Raw genomic sequence first — 18,385 nt, 5'->3', positions numbered from 1 at the left:
CAGGATCACCAGAAGGAGATGCCCAAGCAGCAAGCTGAGAGGTGAAATCAGATGGAAGGAGATATATCGGGAACAGACACGCAGATTTACACCTCGCGAGTGAGGAGGTGACAAACAGGTCTGTGGGCAGGGAATGAAACCCTCGCGACGAGGGAGCGGAGCGAGAAGAGGAGTGGTGGAGAGGGAAGACCCTCCCGGGACTCCAGCCGACGGGAGGACGTGCTGGAAGAGACGCCGGAGACGGAGGGGAGCCAGCAGCTCCCGTGCCGGAGCAGGGAAGGCACATGCGGTTGGGAACTGAATCGCACCGCGTTCAGCGAGGGCGGCAGAAGGAACCGGCAAGTTTTGCTACAGTTACACTTGAGTTGCCAAAAATATCTCCCACAAATGGGATGTCTTTAGTTAAAGGAAAGGCTTTCCCTGCTCCTGGCAGAGCTCCCCCCGGCACGGCACGCGGGGCTCTGCAGGGACCCGGCAGCCCGCAGGGGCTCTCCCGCGGGGCAGCTCGGGGCCGCGCGGCCGCCAGCCTCCCCCGGGCTCTGCCTCGCTCCCTCCCTGCGCCGGGCAGCGCGTTCCTGAATTACTCCTCCACGTCGCAGGTGCGGAGCAGAGGAGGAGAACCGAAGCCCCTTCCTGTTTTGGCTTCCCTCCTTTCCTCCAAACACCGAGACCGCCCTCCTCCTTTCTCCTCCTCCACCTTCGAGTGCAAAGATTTAGCTAATTTCTTCTATGAATAGCACGCGAGTAGCCATAGCAACATCACCCTGCCAACCTCACCACCTCCGCTGCCTCCGTGTCCCCAGCACCCCGCTCGCTCTCGCCCACCCTCGCACCTCCCCAGGGAACATCTGGGGCTGCAGCCCCTCTCCCGCAAAGTGACCCCCGTTGGGCTCCCAGCCGGCCCCCTTGGCGCTCGCCTCCTCCCTCCCAGCCGGGCCCTGCCCGCACGCGGGTCCCTGCATCCTCCCAAAGGCTCCCGGGGCGACGGGCGGCCCCAAGGCTCTTCCCATCCCCGTGTCCCACACCCCGAGCGCCAGGATCCCAGAATCCCGACCCCGCGGCACCCCACAGGAGGCTCTGGGCAATGCTGGCGTTTCCGCCGAGGCGATGCCGCCCCGTGCCCACCTACGCCAGGTGATTCCCCGACGCAGGGGAGGAACTAAGCCAAGCAGCGCTGGCGCGTGGCAAACACCGCTGTTGGCGGAGCGGTCGCGGGCCAGGACGGGGCGAGGACACCTTTCCCCATCCTCCACGCAGGAGGCCCGCGCAGGGCTGGGGGGGCAGCACGCGTTGGGGCACTTGCAGCCCCAAAGCTGCCACCGGTCAACTCCGCGGCGGCTCTGACGCAGCCCGCGTGCCCCCGGGAGCACCCGCCTTCGCAGGGAGGCAGGAGGCTGCAATCCGCGCTCGGCGGGGGCATTTCGGGCCAAGCAGGGCCGGCAAACCCCGGGCAGCAGCACGAGGCTGAGGGCATTCCCTAACCGCGTGCCGGGGACCGGCCGAGCCCCGGCCTGGGTCAGCGCTTGGCCGTGCCCGTCCTCAGCCCGGGGATGCGACGTGCCGCGGGGCTCCGCGGAGGGCACAGCGCTGGCTGCTGCCGATGCCCCTGGAGCCGGGGCTCCCATCTCGCCGCTCGGAGCAGCCCGGCCCGGAGCAGCGGGACGCCTCGGCGCTCCTCTCCCGGGAAGCCGTGGGCGTCACGGTGCGGCCGAGAGGAGGGGTTTCCAGCACCTCGCTCCTCTCGCCGCTGCGGATCAGGGATGCTTCCCTGCGAGGCGCTGCCATTCCTCCCTCAAAGCGGGGAGTCCTCTGCTCACCCCAGCCTGGCGGGGGGACTCGTGTCCCCGGCAGCACAGCGAGGGGGACGGGGAGAGCGCAGGGCACGGGGCCAGACTAAGGCAGCGAAGGAAACAACGGAGAAGAGCAAGGAAAGCAAGCGCATGGAAGATGAACTCAGAAATAGGGGACATCTGAGAGAGCAAGGGAGAAGAAATGAAAGATCTAGGAAGGGAGAAAGAGCAAGGGAGAAGAAAAGCAAAGCAAAAAGAAACAAGAAACCCTGAGCTCAGAAATTTCCCGTCTCCCTGTGGCCAGGATCAGGGGTTCTCAGTTACTGGCATTGCCTGAGCAAGCTGATTTGTGTCCTAGAGAAGGGAAGAGGGACGAGGAAAGAAGAGACGGGCCACGGGAGGTGGGAGGAGGCACGCTAACATCGGGACCAGGCTGCGTTGGGCGTGCGGGGTACGAGGGGAACACGCACCGCCATATGCAGCCGCGAGCACGTTTCGCCCGGCGGAGCGGCTGCACACGCGGCCGCCCCGGCACACGCACCGTGCCCAGCCTCATCTGCTCACACGCAAAGCGGAGCAGAAAGCGGCTCCGACGGGAGATGGAGGAGCTCCCAGAGGGGTGAACGGCTCCGCGGTTTGGTGGGGAAGCCTCTTGGCCCGCTCTTCCTCCTCTCGGCTCTGCCTGCGCATTCGTTTCCACCTCCATTGTTGGAAGTGCTTCCAGGGACATGGATATCATTTAAAGGGGCAGGCCTGCACAATGGCAGACTCGCCGCTATCCTGACGCTGTCGAGGACCGAGGCGCTACCTCTTCGTTTCCTGCAGAAAAAATCAGCTTTGCACCTGCAGCATGCGGCCCGCTCTGCCCCGAGCATGACATCTCCCAGGCTGCCGGAGCCAAAGCAGTCTCCTCCGTGCGAGCCGCGCACAGCTGTTTCCATCCCACCACCTTTTGTCCCTCTGCCCACAACCGGACTGCGAAGAGCATGGATTCCTAAAGGCTCCGGCACCTGGCACCTTCGGAGCCGGAGGGGAGCTTTGCCGAGGTATCGGCTGCAAGGCTTCACCCACCGCACACGTTTGCTACACACCAGGGAGCAATCCTGTCTGCTCCGGCACGCACCACACACACGTCACGCTACACACGCAGAGCCCGCTCTGCTCACGCAGCCTCGCGCACAGGCACCGGCCTCGCTGGGGCTGCCAATGCCCGGCGACGGCTTCGATTTTTTCCACCTCCAGAAAGGCTACGGCCGAGCAGAGATCCGCAGCGTGCGCTTCCCGAGCAACGCAACCCCCGGGGCTCCGAGGCAGCACCACAAAGGACACCGATTTCACCCCCACCGTCGCGAAGGCTCCGCTGCCCAGCCTGCCACGGCAGCGATGCAGCTGGCACTCCTCCCTCTCCATCCTGCTCGCAGTCGTCTTACCAGGAGCCCTGGGCTGGCTCCTTCGTGCGAGCAGGAGGGGAAGCGAGGGAACAGACCTGCTTCGATTGCTCTGCTCCCATCCAGCTCCCAGAGCTCGAGGCACTGGATGGAGCAAAGGAAAGCGATGGCAAAGGAAGGATGGAAAACGCTTGCTAGGAGTCAGCAGGCAGGAGAGAAACAAGGCAGATTTTGATGCAAAGAGTAGCAGAGAAGCAGACAGGAACCAGCACCAGGCTGACAGGAGGGTGGCTGGGTTTCGGGGTGCTTTCTGTGAGCATCATCTGAGCGTTGCAGCTTGGAATCAGATTAATTCAACCAGAGCTACAGATTTAGACAGTAATGAAGAAAAACACAGGGAAGGGAAGAAGAGGGTTGTGTTTTGTGAGGGGAAAGGAGGAGAGAATGCCAATTGATTCCCATGTATCTGCCTGCATACAGCATCTCGAAATAATAATTAGGAGGATCAATAAGAAATCATGTGAGGTTTGAAGATAATGAATGAAAGAGTCAGAAGCAGCAAATGGAAAAGCCTCCCCCCAAAGCTGGGTAAACTGTTTTTCAGGCAGGGTCTAGCCTCCATCTTAATGCTTTGCAAACAGCTCCAACCATTTTCTCAGCTGGCTGGTGGGTTCAAAGCAAGAATGGTCCCTCCATTTAGAGCAGAGAGAAGCCCCAGCCCCGCGGATCGGTCCCGCAGGAGAACGCGGACGCGACGACCGTGTGCGGGAAGCGACGGAGGCAGCGAAACGGGGCAGCGGGCGCCCCGCACGCCGGCGCCCGGGGCAGGGTTACGTAACGACCGAGGGCACCGGCAGCGGAGCGGCGCCCCGGGGCAGCGGGCAGCCGCCCCGACGGGGCTCCCGGCGCGGGCGGCCCGCGGGGGCCCGCACCCCTCCCGGCCGCGCCGCGGGCAGCGGGGGCCCGGCGGCGGCGCCCCCCCGGCGCTGGCCCGTACCTGCTCGTACCAGTCGCGGCTCGAACACGTGCACTCGGGCCACCAGCCCGGGCCGCTGCCGTTCACCTTGGGCGCGCTCTTCCCCGGCGGCGGCGGCGGCGGCGGCTTCAGCGCGGCGGCGGCGGCGTCGCGGGCGGGGGGCCCCAGCTTGGCCTTGCCGCGGGCGGCGGGCGCGGCCCCCCCCGGCGCCGGCAGCGTCTGCGAGCCGTAGCCGCCGTAGCCGTACTGCTCGTGCTGCCACTCGCCGTACGAGGGGGGCTCCATGCGCCGCAGGGCCGCCATCCGCGTCACCTCGTAGCACTCGGGGCACTTGCAGCAGTGGTGGTGCTTGTGCATCGCTGCCTCACACCATCGAGCCGGCAGCGAGGCGGGAGGCGGGCGCGCAGGCGGGGGGGGGGGGGAGCGATGCGCGGGGGGCGGGAGCGGCCCCCGCCCCGCGCCCGCGCCCGCGCCCGGCCGCGCGGTTACCTCCGCGGGGCCGCGCTCCGCATGGCCCGCGCCGCCGCCCGGGGCCCCGGCTCCGCTCCGCTGCTCGGCGCGGCTCGGCTCGGCTCGGCGCGGCGCGGCACCTGCGGCGGCGCGGAGCATCCCCCGCTCCCCCCCCCTCCGCTCCCCGGTTCGCCCCGCCCCGCCCCGCCGCGGCCCATCCGCGCCCGCGGAGCCGCCCCGCGCCCCCCTCCGCGGCGGCGCAGACCCCCGGCACCTCGGGCCCCCCCTCCTGCCGCTGCCGGGGGCGCGGCGGGGGTGCGGGAGCCCCGCGGGGGGAGCGGGGCCGGGGCCGGGGCGCTGCGGCCGCTGCAGCGGAGGTGCCGGCGGGGCGAAGTGCGGGGGAAAAAGGCACCCGCGCGCGGAAGGCCAGGGCGAGAAAACAGAGCTGGCAAGTCAGGAGAACCCAGCCCCGGGCGGGTAATTCCTGCAGGCTGTAATAAACCCTGGAGCGGGCGAAGAATTAGGGGAAAGACACATAAATACGTAGAACAACCGCGGGATGAGGGTAGAGCGTCAGGGTAGATGCAGGCCCAGGTGCTGCTGAGCACAGTGAGCTGCTAGCGGCACGGGCTAAGCCGGCACTGTCTCACCGCGTTGCAGAAGGGGCAGCGGGCAAGGCCTGGGACCGCCGAGGCAGCCCGTGACGCACCACGAGCAGAGCACGAGAAACCCCGCTCATCGGGACGCTTCATCTCCGGCAGACCGGTATCCACCAAAGACGAACCATCACTAGCACTTTTTGCCTGTTTTGGGTGACAGCAACTCAGCAGTAGGTGCTGGCACAACCATCAGCGCAGTTCAGGTGTTGCGGAGCCGTTGGAGCGGCTCCGCTTTTACCTGCTTCAGCAGCCCCACCCTCCTCTCCGCCGACCCCCCATCCCGCCCCTTTGCTGTCCAGACCCCGGGCACCCGGCCCGCACGCCGTGGTGGCCGCCCGCCCCGATTTCGGCTGCAAGATCTAAGAGCTCTCGCTGGCCGCCGAGCAGCTGGCACAGCGCGGCCCTGCTTGGAGGCCGGCCTTCGGGAGGGGGAAGCGGGTGGCAGCAGAACCAACGCCCCTGCCTGCTCCTTGTTTCCCCAGCTCTTACGCCGCGGCACACAAGTACTCTTGTACTTCACTGCTGCGGATGGATGGGCTCCAGCAGCGTTCGCTCCCAAGCGGTTGCTCCCAGGCGCAGGAGAAGGGGCAGAAGACCCCTGTCCTTGACACCCACGTTGTCCCAAGAGCCCCAAGCGCCGAGGTCCCCACCACAGGCGTCTCCTGCGCCTTCGTCGCCTTGGGGCTGCACAGGTACCTCCAGCACAGAACGGACATCACAACCATTTGCTGCTCCATGCCCGATGCCATGGAGCTGTGTTGCAGCTCAGGTATGTTCACGTGGAAATACCCCGGCTCCCAAGCTCAGGACACTCACAAAGCTCACAGACAGACCAGTTCAGAGCGCCCCGTTCCTCCACACTGGCATCCAGAGCATCACACGCTGTCTGAGCCCTTGGGGACCGGTTTTCTGCTGGAGAGTCTTTCTCAGCACCTGCTGCTCCAGCGGCTCTCGGTGGCACACGCACAGGCCAGGAGCACTGCACTGGGTGACAGACGCCCCGCGCCCTGGGCACACCGCAGCACCCACCCAACGAGCCAGGAGACACGGCAAGATGGAGCCGACGGCTGCAGGTCAGAAAAGGCTTTTACCCTGCAGAACTTGCTGCCGTAGGACGCTGCAGCCACCAAGAACTTCCTAAGGCAAAGAGGGATTGGAGGTCTACATGGATAACAAGCCCCTTCAGAGTTATTTTAGTCAAAGAAAAAGTGTGTGTTTGTGTATGTGTGTGTGTGGAGGGAAAGCTCGCAGAGCTGGAATTAATGGAGAAGTTTATACTTCAGGCTTTAAGCAATTAGGATCATGTCCACATCTTCGCCTCCCAAAGCACTTGCTGCTGACCCTGCAGCAAGGATGCCGGGCTGGGCCTGACGGTCCCTGCTCTTCGGGGGATGTCATGGGTGGAGAGTGGGCATCTTGTCGCAGCGAGGGCAGAAGCGGGAACGAGGGGTCAGACCGGGGCGCTAACGCAGCTGCCCGAGGCGGTCGTCGCACCGACGCAGAGCGACGAGCTGGGAGCCTTGCAGGAACAGGCGGGAGGCCAGCACCTCCCACGGAAGAGTCAAGGAACACGAAGTCCATCTTGGCTACCCACCACCTCCCACCCTGTGACACCTGCGAGACCTGATTCACTTTGTCATCAAAAACAGAGGTGCCCAAAATCTGTAACACAACGATAATTCATCACTGCCCTGACCGAGCTGCCGAGCTGCCTCCAACAGCAGTTCCCACCCTAGAAAACGGCACTTTCCAGCTGCCGGGACTGTGCGGTGCAGAGCCTCGCTGGCCGCTGTGGGTCCAGGGGCCCCTCCACTGCCATGAACGACCACCAAAGCCACCTCTGGGCCACGGTCGGACGGGGACCCATGTCTGGAAGAGACAGATTTGGTCTTGGTGGGGAAGGGCATGTGCCGCCCTTGTAACCCTGTCCATGCAAAAGCAAAGGGTGAGACCTGCGAGGGAAAAATGCTTTAATGAGGAGCTGAATGAACAATTAAGAGAAGCGTTTTATCTTTTTTCTCCGCGGCAGACTGGAGCGTGTCCCCCACCAGGAAGGTGCTCTGGGAGCCCACAGACAGCCCCCGAGTGCAGCATCACTGCCTTCGCCCCCCTTCCCTTGCCAGCACACAGCCTCGGGAGGGCTCCACGATCTAAATCTTCTGTTTCTTCTCCCAACTCTTTCTTGTTAGTGTCCATCCACCACCTGCAAACAGAGGGCTCCTGTCCTCATGCCTCATCTGCTGCAGCTCTTATGGATTTCATCCGAGCTTCCTACCAGCTCCTGGTTCCCTTCCTGAAAACCTCCATCTCCCCTTTTTGCTCCACTGCACTGTCCCTGCTGCAAGAGCCGTTTAATTCCCACTTGTTTACGGTGAGCTGCGTGTGTCGTCTGCTGCCCCAATTAAAAGGGAATCACCCCGGTTGCTGTTGCCTGTTTGCGATGCTCCCTAACACCGTGAGTGGCTTGAGACACACTATCGCGTGGAGAAGACTGGCTGTGCTCGACGGGAGGCCGGTGCCGGCTGGCCACACGCAGCTGCATCTTGCACCACTGGAGGCTTCTCCTGCAAATACCGGTATCTCCAGCTACGGGGAGCGGTGCTGGTACGTCCCGGCCTGGGCCCGGGGGGGCAGGCGCAGGGTCTGGCCCCCCCCAGGCAGATGTGGGCTTGTTGCCCAGTTAGCTGGGCATCGAGCACAGCTCAAGGCGCTGATTCCCAGACAGGTGCCTTCACCAAGGGGGGCATTTCGAGGCAACCGAGCATCCACTGCTCCCCTCCTCTCCCTACCAGCAGCCCGCCCGGCTTATTTAAATTCAGCTTTGGCAGCTGCTCTTTTTACAGGTGCTAATTTCAGCAAAGCGTCAAGAAATCCCAGGAGACGGTGCTATTTCCACGGCCCGAGGGCGGCGCGGAGCTAGGCTTCCTCTGGCGTTGCGGCATCTCAGCCCCGGCTGTCGCTCCCTCGCTCTCACGCCAGGTCCTGCGGGAAGAGGAGGGCAAGCGTCAGGGAGCGGCTCCGGGTGCAGCCTCCGTCCTCAGCGGCCTTTCAAGGTCGGTCGGAAGGAGGGAGCTCAGCCGCTTCGCGGGGTTTCGGTTGCATCTGCAGCTTTTCTAGGCACGGGGCAGGAGCGTTTGAGGATGAACAGCTTCAGACGCTGCTTGAGACCGACCGCTCTGAAGGCAGCCTGCTCCTCGCAGGCAGAGGACAGTGACACAGCGCTGTCACCCTGGTCCTGGTCGCTAGCACTCTCGGGGTGGTTGCCAGGCAAATTGTTCTCCTCCAGGGCAAAAACCCATTTTCGCTCTGTTAATGATCCCCGATACGTCGCCCGGCGCCACTGCGCAGGGCCCGGAGCCTCGCTAGCGGGAGCAGCCGCGCGACGTCTCCCGTAACCACCGCCAGCGCGCTCCGCGATGGAAGTGGCGGCAGGTGAAACATGTCCCCCAGCCGTGGGGACCGCGGCGAGGGGCAACGCGCCGCAGCTCCGTGATGGAGCCCTGCCTGCAGGTCCCGCGGCAGAGCCCGGCTCCCGCCCGCCAAGCAGAGCCCAGGGGCTCCATTTAACGGCAATCACCGGCTTTATGGGCTTCCCGACAGTGCAGGCTCAGCCCGGGGGCATTTCCGGACACCCAGGGCCGCGGGGAGCCAGGCTTCCCTGGCGGGGTGGGGGGGGCAGAAGGGGAGCTCGCTGGACCCGAAACGACTCGGGGCGGGGGCTCAGCTACGCTTCGATGCTATGCGCAGGTCTCTCCTGCAGCAGCGTGCCGGGGTGCCGGCGGGTCAGGGACGCCCCACTTTTGGGGCAGACAGCGCAGCACGTGCGGCCTCGGAGCAGGGCTTCCCTGCTGACCTGCCGGGGGGCTCGTCCACCCCCGAGCGCCCCGGGATAACGCGTTGGCTCCAGCTGCGTCCGGCTCCCGTTCATCCGCGGCCGCGGGACCACTGTGGGTCAAGATGGCCGAGACCCTTCAAGGGACAGCGCGTGGCAGGCCAAGTCCCAGGGCGGGATGCACGGGAGGGATGTCCTTGGGGACACAGCAGAGCCCAGAGGCGCCCCCCAGGCGAGGGAGGCCGGCGCCCGCCCAGCCCCAGCGGTGCTTCCCCCGGCTGCGGCGGCCCCTTTAAGGGAGAAAGCGCTGCTCGCAACTTTGTGAATGGCGGCGCCCGCCCCCGGCTCGCCTGCCCGGCGCGCAGCCAATCGCGGCGCCCCGAGCCGGCCGCAGCCAGCTCACGCGCCGCCCTTAAAGGCGCCGCGCCGCCGGCAGCCCTCGCCCTGCTCCTGCGCGCCGGCAGCGGAGAGCGGCGCCGCGGAGCCCCGGTGCGACCCGCGCCCAGCAGCGGGGCCGCGGCGAGGTTCGGCTCAGCCTGGCTCTGGCTCCAGCTCCGGCACTGGCTCTGGCATGCCTGGAGGCACCAGCCCATGTGCCACCTAGGCCACCGGCTGCAAAGCCCTTCCCGTTAGACTCAATACTGGGAATAATTCCTTAGGGACAGATGCCCCCGGCCCGCCCACGAGAGCCGAGGGTGACGCACCTCCCGGCACAGCTCGATACTGATCCCTCACATCTGGAAGCCGAGAAACCTTCACGAGCCGCCGTCGCGGCTGCTCCAGTTCCGCCAGCGCTGCCACTGCCTCTGCCACGGGGACGCTGGTCTTGTCCAGCCCAGCGCCGCTGAGACGCAGCGACGTTCCCCCAGCTCCCGCGGCCCGGATGGCGAGCGGCTGCCCTGCGGCTTGTTTCTCTAACTGCACGGTGCAACCCCCCCTCTGATGCCATCCAGGCAGCTCTTGGCTCCGCGCAGAGCCAACGCTGCAAGGCGCACGGTGCACTGAGGGGCCGGGCGAAGGAGAGCGCGCGGGCAGGCTCTGCTCGGTCCTCAGGCCCCGCAGATGCTGGCGAATGGTCCAGCGCACGGGGCTGCACGCTTGCACCAGCACAAAGCAAAACCGCCCTAAAGCAAGCACTCACGACAACGCAGGTGGATGGACGACGAACAACCCTCCCCTGGCACGGCTTTCCTGTGCGGGAGGAGCGGCGGCACCAGAAAAGCCTTGGGGCCCACTGAGCGTCTGCCTTTGCCGCTGATTTTGGACAGAAAGTCCCCAACACTGCAGTGACGGGTGGCCGCGCACGGCCCTTTGGTTAACAGCCTGGTGGCTCCATCGCATTTTTCACCCTTCGCTGAAGCTGCAGATTGAGCTGGGAACGGAGGTTTAAGCATCGCCCCGCCGGGCGCTGCAGTGGGAATAGCAGGAGCCTCTAGAAAAGCGGAGGCTGCTCAACCCCGAAATGCCGGCGCCGGCAGCAGTGCCACCCGCCCGGCCCAAACCGGGCACGCTGACAAAACCGCCGCTATCGGTCCCGCTGCATTTCCCCAGGATGAGCCGGGCTGGCGGCTCCCGCTTCCGCGGCGGGGCCATCCCCGCCGGCAGAGCAGCTCCCTCCTGCTCCTGGCAGCGTCTGGGCGAGCTGCTCCCTGCCATGGGCTTCTCACGCGTCCGGCGGCTCGAGCGGGTCATGGTGGCCTGAGCCTGGCCGCGGCCCTCGGCGGGAGCTGCCGGCAGGGCAGGGGACGAAGCCGGGACAGCAGGAAACTCCTTTACGCTGCGGGATGCGATAAGAGCGTTGCACTTACCGCGGCCGCGACGAGCCACTTCATCGCGCTTCCGCTCGCAGCGGCAGGGCGGCGGGCAGAGCCGCGGCCCCCGGGGCCTTAGCGCCAAGCATCGCCCCGCTGCAGAGCCTCCCTGCTTCTCCCGGGTGCCGCTTTCCCGAAACCCGCTTTGGAAACGCCAAGGAGCACCCACGGGAGCCGGGGACACACGTCGCCAGGGAGGTGGGTGCTTAGGCATCACCCAGCCCCGCTGCCGCTGCCGGGACCTTCGGGAACCGAAACCGGAGCCAGGGAGAAAACCCGGGAGCTGCAGAGCCCCCGACCACCCGCGGGGGTACCAGCTGCGAGAGGAGGAGGCTGAAAATACCGAAGCTTTGGGGTGACTGCGGGGCTGGGAAAACCTGCCTCACACGGAGAAAGCGAGGAAGCCAATCTGGTTTATCTACGAGGAAGCAGAGAGGGAAGTCAGGCGCATCTATAAATACCCGCACGTCGGGAACGCTCCTGCTTGCTGCGGCCCTTCATCCCGGCAGGCAAAGGCGGCCCGAGCCCCCGCGGCTGGGAGCCAACGCGAGGGAAAGGCAGGCGAGCAGCGAGGCAGGTTTTCAGCGCGGGGACGCCTAACGTCGGGACAACCCGCCCGGGACCCAGCAGATCCCCATCACGCCCAGCCCTAAAAGCCGGGCGAGATATCTGCCGCTGAAGGACCCGCTGCGGTGCACCCAGACGGTCGGGGCCTGACGCGAGAGCCGATGCGCTCCAGAGCCTGGGATGTTTAGAAAGAAAAACTAAAATCTTAAAATCTGCAAACATATCCTTAAAATCTGCAGGCCTGGGCTCTCCCCGCCGCTCCGGGTTCCTGCAGCCCTCCCCGGAGCCGCCTTCCCCTCCTCTGAGTGCAGCCCGCTCGCCACCAGAGACGGGAAGTTTGCTCCGGGTTTTTAGCTAAAAAGATCAGCTTTTTTCTAAAACAATCTTCTGTTCAAAATCTTCTACTCCGTGAGAATGTGTTTTGTCAAAACCAGTGTTTTGGCTGTTCCCCCTCTCCGGGCTGGGCCGAGCCTCCCGCCCCTCCCCGCCGCGTCCCCAGGACCCCGCTGCTGCCCCCCAGCACCCGCAAAGACTTGGAGAAAGTGTGAAAAAGACAGAGAGAAGCGAAAGGAAAAGGAGAAACGAAGCAGTAAGGAAAAACCAAAATGGGGCATTACCCATTTTATTGCAGCGCAGAACGAGAAGGGAAACATTCAGAAAGGAGAAGGAAGCAGCAGTGAAATTCTCATCCTTCCGGCGGTGCAGAAGAAGAGTTACGGCACAGACACCGGTCCAGGCTCCGCCAAGGCAAGCGCGGTCCGTGCCCCGCTCGAAACCCGTGTGGACGCCACTGCCACGGTCCCCCCCGGGCCCGTCACCCCCCGGCGCGGCCGAAAACGGGGGCGCGGGGCGGGGGCCGGCGGGGCACCGGGCTCCTCTCAGCTCCACTCGGCGCCGTGCGGCTGCGCTCCCAGCTCCGCTGCGCCCCGGGGGCCGGCGCCAGGCCACGGCTGGTGCTGATATAAAAAATAAGTGACCCCCCCGCGGTTTCGGGGCCGGGGGTCCTAGCGCGCGCGGGTCGCCTCGCTCACCTGGGGCAGGGCACCGCGCGCGCCCAGCAGCAGGCTGCAGACGCTGGCCGGAGCCTCCGTCCTCCGCGCCGTCACCCGCACCAGCCGCGGCCCGGCCTCCGCCGGCGGCCCCCGCTCGGCGGCCTGCAACGAGATGCACGGCGGCTAGCGCAAACCGATGGGGACAAGCCCCCACGTGCTCCCCGCCCTGCTTCCCCCCATGCATCTGCATCGGTCTCCACGTGCTTTTATTGAGGGTGGTATCACGGGGGGGTGATGGATTGACCAGGCTGGTGGGTTCATTGATACCTGCTAGAGCCACCTGCAAAAACCACCCGGGATCTCGCTGCTGGGGCCCTGGAAAAGCCGCTACTGGCTTTTCCAAAGAGATCCCGAAAAGGGAAACCTAAGGGACGGGAGCTGCTGGGCAGCAGCGGGGCGAGACGGAGCTTACCTCGGGGGGGCCGGGGGGCTCGGCCGGGGGGCCGGGTGCGCCTGCCCCGCGCTGCTGCCTGGCGGTGCCGGGGGCCGGGGCCGGGGCCGGAGCCGCGCGCAGCGTCAGCTCGTAGAACTCGTGGATATCTGCAAAACAGCGCCCGAGAGGTGCCCAGGACCGGGGAGGCGACCGGCCGCGCCGTGCCACCTCCCGGGAGCGCCGGGAAGGGCTGGGAGGGGGTTACGGACAGACGGACGGTACCAAACCCGGCAGCTCGGGGCGTTCGCCCAAGCGACCCGAGGACGAAACGCCGACCCGCCTGCTCCCGTGTGCAACTGCTCATCTTAACCTGCCCCCCCCAGCAGGGACTGCGGGGTTTTAAATGCCCGTTTTTAGAAGATTTCCGAAGGAAACCTGGCGAGGCGCTGGGAGAGGGTCCTCAGCGCGGCTGCGGGAAAGCCGGGCGCCTCGGCAGCCGGTCCAGAATGGAAACCGGCCTCCTCGACTCCTCGTGGGGCACGGCCGGCCCGGGGACCCGCCTGGCTCCTGGTCTTGGGGTCGCCAAGAATTTGCAGGGGCTCAAAAACTGATTCGGCAAAATGAACTCGAGAAAACTCTAAATTCACGGCTCAGGAAAAAACGGAGCTACAAAACCCTTGAGGCTGAAGGAATCGCGGGAGGACAGTGATCGGATGGGCTCCCTGCTCCAGCCGCGCTCCGGGGGACACCGCCGGCTTGGGGACACGGAGCCGCCGTGACCCCCGGCCGCGTCCCCCGCAGTCGCACGCCAAAACGCAGGCGTCGAAGGCGGCCGGCGCCAAACCACGCCGAACCGGCCCGAAACCACGCAGCCGGACAAATGGGACTTTGTTTCGGTGCAAAAACATCTCTCCCTCCGGCTTTAAAAACAAGCCGTTGCGTAACGGGATAGCGGGGGCTCCTCGGTGCACGGACTACGCGCGGCTCCTGTTTTCCCTGCGCGCGGCTAGAGAATTCCTTTAGTGCCGGCGCCGCGCTGGGCGCGTCCCGGAGCAGAGCAGCTCCGTGGATCCCTGCACACGCGCTGTCCCCATGTCCCGGCAGCGGCTCCGGGCAGAGCAGGGCTCCGGGGGGCCACAGCAGGGCTGCTGCATGCAAAAGCCCACGGAAAGCCGCAGCGGCAGCGGGCGTCCCACCTCCCGCGCTGGGACGGAGGAGTCTGCACACACACACGCTGCGGGGGGGGGGGAGGAAGTAATTAATGCGAATTCCTCCTTGGGTAAACACTCGTAGGGAAAGCTCGCCCTGGTAGGGGAACTAATATCCTGTTAAACCAGTTAAAAAAGGTCACCAGCGCTGCGGCGGCACTCCCGTGCTGGCGGGACGCGAGGACGGATGCCAGCCCGCCCGCACGCACGCTCTTCCCGGCTGCATTCCCTCCGCAAAACTTGCGGGCTAAAGCGGGCAGCGCTGCGCTGCCGTCGGATGCTCCCGGGGAGGAGGTGCTGCGACGGCCAAGGGGCAGAGAGAGGCGGGAGATGCAATTCCTACTTCTGCAAGCAGAGAAAAGGGCATCTGGCTGCAGGGGCGTGGAAAAAAAGCGCGAGCTGCCAAGACAGGAGAGCGTCGGGCTCCAGAGGAGCGCCGGGGCCAAGAGTGGGACAAAACATGCCGAGGACGGTGCAGAGCCCGCCCCAGAGCTCATGCCGCCCGGGCTGTGGGTCGTCCCGAGCCCTGCCTGCAAACGGGGCTGGGGGCACCGGCCGGAGCACGCGGGAAGGGAAGGAAAGCGTGGTTTCCTCCAACAGACCTGGGAACGGCGAGCTCGAGGGCTGCACGCGTTTCCCCCGGGGCCTGCGGGAAGCAGCACTTGGGAAAGGAGCAGCCAGGCGGCTCCTGCCTCTCACGGCACATCGGATCGCCTGTAAATCCTTCGCTGGGATTGTTTTCAAAACTTGCGCCCTGAGAGAAACCGCACAGCCGGAGTCTGGCCTGTTCCAGCAGGGAACGGAGCCAAGTGACTTCGCAGTCCAAAACATCAGATTTCGGGGTTTTTTTTTTTTTTTAAATCCTTCACACAGAAAGTGCATTTTGAAATGACATCATGCAGTGAGGTCGCCACGCATTTCGCACAGCGCTGTGCAGTCCAGCCAGGCTCCAGCTGTGTTTGTCTAATCCACGCACACAGTGCGACACTGTGCTCCGAACGGCGTTTGCTGGTCCCAGCCCGAAGACCAGGCTGGCCGTCGAGCCCGTCCCTTGCGTGAGACGCAGTTGCTCGCGCAGCGTGTTACGTGCAAGCGCTCACAGGTCGAAGTGTGAGAACGGCCGGGCTGCTCTGAGCAGAGCCGCGCGCGTGTGAACGCTCCCAAGCAAAGGCAGAAGATCTAGTTGCCCTTCGGGCTGGCAGCAAGCGTGGGAAGCAGCAGGTCGAGGTGGGCGCAGGAAGGACCAGGACCCCCTTGGGGACTGCTGCCGGCAAGGCGGCCCAGCCGAAGCACGGCGCTGCGCAGCCCGGCCACGACTGCAGACAGGAGCCCGGGTGTTTGCGTGGGACACCCCCAGCCCGGTCAGGGCACCGGCCCCCGGGCAGGATTGGGGCAGGCTCGGTCACCACCCCGGCATCTCCAGCAGTCAGCAGAGCCCGCTCACCACAAAGCTCCGGGGACCAGAAGGGACTTACCCAGAAGAGCCTGGAAGAGCTCGCTTTGGAAGATGTGCGAGACCTTTCTGATGGAGGCTTTCAGCTCCTGCTCCTCCGGAGACCTCAAGGTGCTCTGGTATCTGGTCAGAATTTCCACTGCCCGTTCGGTGTCTGCAGAGGTGACACAGGAGTAACGAGGTGTTAACGCCAAAAGTGAGACACGCGTCATCAGGGAAGGCTTAGGGGCACTGCCGTGGAGCAGTGCAAAGGGGCGGCCTTGGTAAGACCTCGAGTTGCCTTCCAGCTCCAGATTTTTAAGAGTCAGCCAGCAAGAAAAGCAGCCTCCTCGCACGCTCTTGGCAGAGCTTAGCACCTCTTCCTTTCTGGTGAGCTTCCAGGCACACCAGCGAAGTCGGTGAGCCCAGCTAACCTGGCTGTGAGCTGCAGACCACCCGTGGTGGAAAGCTGGACGTGGGCTTTGAAGAAGATGCTTTTGCCCACTGGCTCGCTCAGACCCTCCGAGGCTGAACGCCCACTGACTTACCTCCAAACCTTCGCAGTGCTGGGCAGTCTGAGCACAACCGCCATCTCCCCGGCAGAGAAACCACCCAGGAGCTGGGCCCGTCCCTGCTGCACAGGGTTATTAGTGCCACCATGAGGGACTCTGCACGGTCTCCCATGTGGGGCCAGGGGCCTGCAGCGAGGATGAGAGCGGCTACAGCCTGCCCCTTTTGTCCAGTGCAAGACATCGCAAACAGCTCCGCTACGCGAGTGGCAAAACCCACATTTCTGCAGGCTGAAGTGCGAGAGCTGCTCCACGCAGGGAGCTGGCCTTGGCTCAGCAAAGATGGGAGCTGCTTGGAGGGTTCCTCAGGCTATGGAAACCAGGGGGACCTGATGCCTTAGGGGAGCAGGAGGGAGGGATGCTGGCCAGGCAGGGCAGCCTGGAGCTGCGATAAAGCAGCGCTTTGGTTAAAGACTGGGCTCAGCCATGGAGCTGTAGCTGTGGGACCACCGCTGGCCTGAAACAGAGCTGTGACCTCTGCGCCAGGAGAGCTCCACGCTTCTCTGGGCAACGTCCGGAGCTGCCAGCCCAGCTCCACGGATGGGAAAAGCCAGTTCCAGCCCCAGATATGACCCATTTCTCAAACAAGAGGAAAACTCCCATGGACTTTGAACAGCGCCAGATGCGACCCATCGCTCCGGCGGGAGGAGAGCTCCCAGGGACCTTGGGCCCATCCCAGCCCCATCAGTGAATATTTCCCTTTGTTGCCGAGGCGGCGGCAGACAAAGGGCGTCTGTGCGAGGAGGCGGGAGAGGCGTCCCGGCAGCGCCGGGGACTCATCGCTTAACCCAGGAACTCATGCAAAAAGGGTGGCCTTACTCATCCCAGGGCTCGCGGCCGGGAATTCAGGTCACCGAACAAGGGGGCCTGTGTCCGCCGGGCCGGGGCGCGTGCCACCTGCTGTCCCAGCCCTCGGCTCCCCGCTCCTCCTCGGCCGAGCGGGAAGGGGTCCCGCCGGCGCCCCGGCCCGCACCAACTCGTTGCGGGAGCGGAAGGGGGAAAGGCGCATGGGGAAGCGCGAGCAGCCCCTCGTGCAGAGACGCCCTGAGCCGGCCCCGCTCGGAACGGGCTCCGCGCCAGCGCGGGAAAGGCAGGGACTCCCCGGAGCGCCAGCTCCGCCGGGCCGTACGGGCATCCCAGCTCGCGCTGGCGCGGAGGGTTTCCTTTACGAGAACAGACCAGGGCTTCAGACGCTGCCCAGCATCCCGCCAGCGGAGTTGAGTCATCTTCGCCTGGTCATTCCTGACCTTATTGGCAGAGGCTAAAGAAGCGGGTGGAGAGCGGGAGCCACCACGGCGGCGTGCCCGGCGGTCGCCAGCGTCCCCCCCAGCCCCGGCCGTGCAGAAAGGGCACCGCGGGCGCAGGGCAGCGCTGGCTCTGCACCACCAAACCAGGGACGCGCCGTTCCCCCAGCGCGTGCACGGGGGGGACAGGAGCGCCCTTCTTGCAGCACCCACCATCGCATCCCTCGGGGAGGAGCGCGGGACGCCCAGGCCCGTCTCGCCGCGCGCCCAGCAGCGCAGGGAGGGTCATGTCCCAGTTACAGGGGGATCGTGAACTCGCGGCCACCCTCCCCACGACACCCAAGGGTGCTGCGGCCGCAGCGTCCCGCGCTCCGGGCCACGCCGGCGACCGGGCAGGGCGCGAAGCCGGTGCTGGGGGGGGCAGCGGGGTCTCCCCGCCGGAGGTCCCGGCCCCGGGGGGGCGCAGGGCGGCCCGGAGGGCAGCGGGCAGGGAGGGGGCTGCCCCGCCGGGGGCGCGGGGCACCGGTGCCGGTGGGCGGACACTTGTTGAGCGCGGCGGGGCCGCGGTGCCCGGCGCTGCGGGCAGGGCAGGGCGCTCCTTACCTTCCCTGCGGATCATCGCTCCGCCGCGGCCGGCGGCCGCTCCGCTCGGTGCCAGCCCGCGAGCGGCCGAGCCGCCGCCTGCCCCGCCCAGCGGGACCGGGCGAGGAGCCGCCTCCCGCCGCCGCCCGCCTCCCGCCGCCGCCGCCCCCGGGGCGCTCCGCCGCCGCCGGCCCTGCTCCGCCCCGCCCCGCCGCGCCGCTGCTCGGAGCCCGCTGGGGCGGCGCGGCGCTACGCGACCCCGGGGCCCGCGGCGGCTCCCCGCTGCGCAGCGCTCCCGGCCCCGCCGGCGGCACCGCTTCCCCGCGCCGGCACTAGATGGCACGGACACGCCGCGCATCCCGCCGGCCCCGGGGCGGAGCGGTTCCGGGGCCAGGGCCCCCCCGGCCCGGCTGCTCCACGGCGGGCACCGGGCCGGCAGCGAAGGGAAGCGT

The 18,385-nt window shown here is 66.0% G+C and overlaps 1 protein-coding gene and 1 long non-coding RNA gene across 6 annotated transcripts in view; both read right to left on the bottom strand.

Moving 5' to 3' along the window:
* Positions 1-18,102, bottom strand: part of DLG3 (discs large MAGUK scaffold protein 3) — a 64,982-nt gene extending 46,880 nt beyond the window's left edge. For 2 of the 5 annotated variants that reach the window (XM_064518377.1, XM_064518378.1), the window contains exons 1-4: positions 17,955-18,102; positions 15,582-15,713; positions 12,938-13,065; positions 12,505-12,627 (exon numbers count right to left, since the gene is read on the bottom strand). In XM_064518377.1, coding sequence (XP_064374447.1) covers positions 12,505-12,627; positions 12,938-13,065; positions 15,582-15,713; positions 17,955-17,970 — 399 coding nt within the window. In that variant the 5' untranslated portion in view covers positions 17,971-18,102. Of the gene's footprint in view, positions 1-4,175; positions 4,512-12,504; positions 12,628-12,937; positions 13,066-15,581; positions 15,716-17,954 lie in introns of those variants that run through there. The other 3 variants (XM_064518379.1, XM_064518380.1, XM_064518381.1) reach the window with 2 other exon arrangements.
* On the bottom strand, positions 7,220-9,525 carry LOC112989693 (uncharacterized). The gene is made up of 2 exons (XR_003260884.2): positions 9,117-9,525; positions 7,220-8,245 (listed from the first exon to the last, which is right to left on the bottom strand). It is a non-coding gene; the product is annotated as an uncharacterized LOC112989693 (long non-coding RNA).
* Positions 18,103-18,385: the final 283 nt, after the last annotated feature.

Source organism: Dromaius novaehollandiae, chromosome 11 (assembly GCF_036370855.1).
Source record: "Dromaius novaehollandiae isolate bDroNov1 chromosome 11, bDroNov1.hap1, whole genome shotgun sequence".
Lineage (NCBI taxonomy): Eukaryota > Metazoa > Chordata > Aves > Casuariiformes > Dromaiidae > Dromaius > Dromaius novaehollandiae.
The sequence above is the reverse complement of the archived record's forward strand: the minus strand, read 5'-3'. Positions and strand labels throughout refer to the sequence as shown.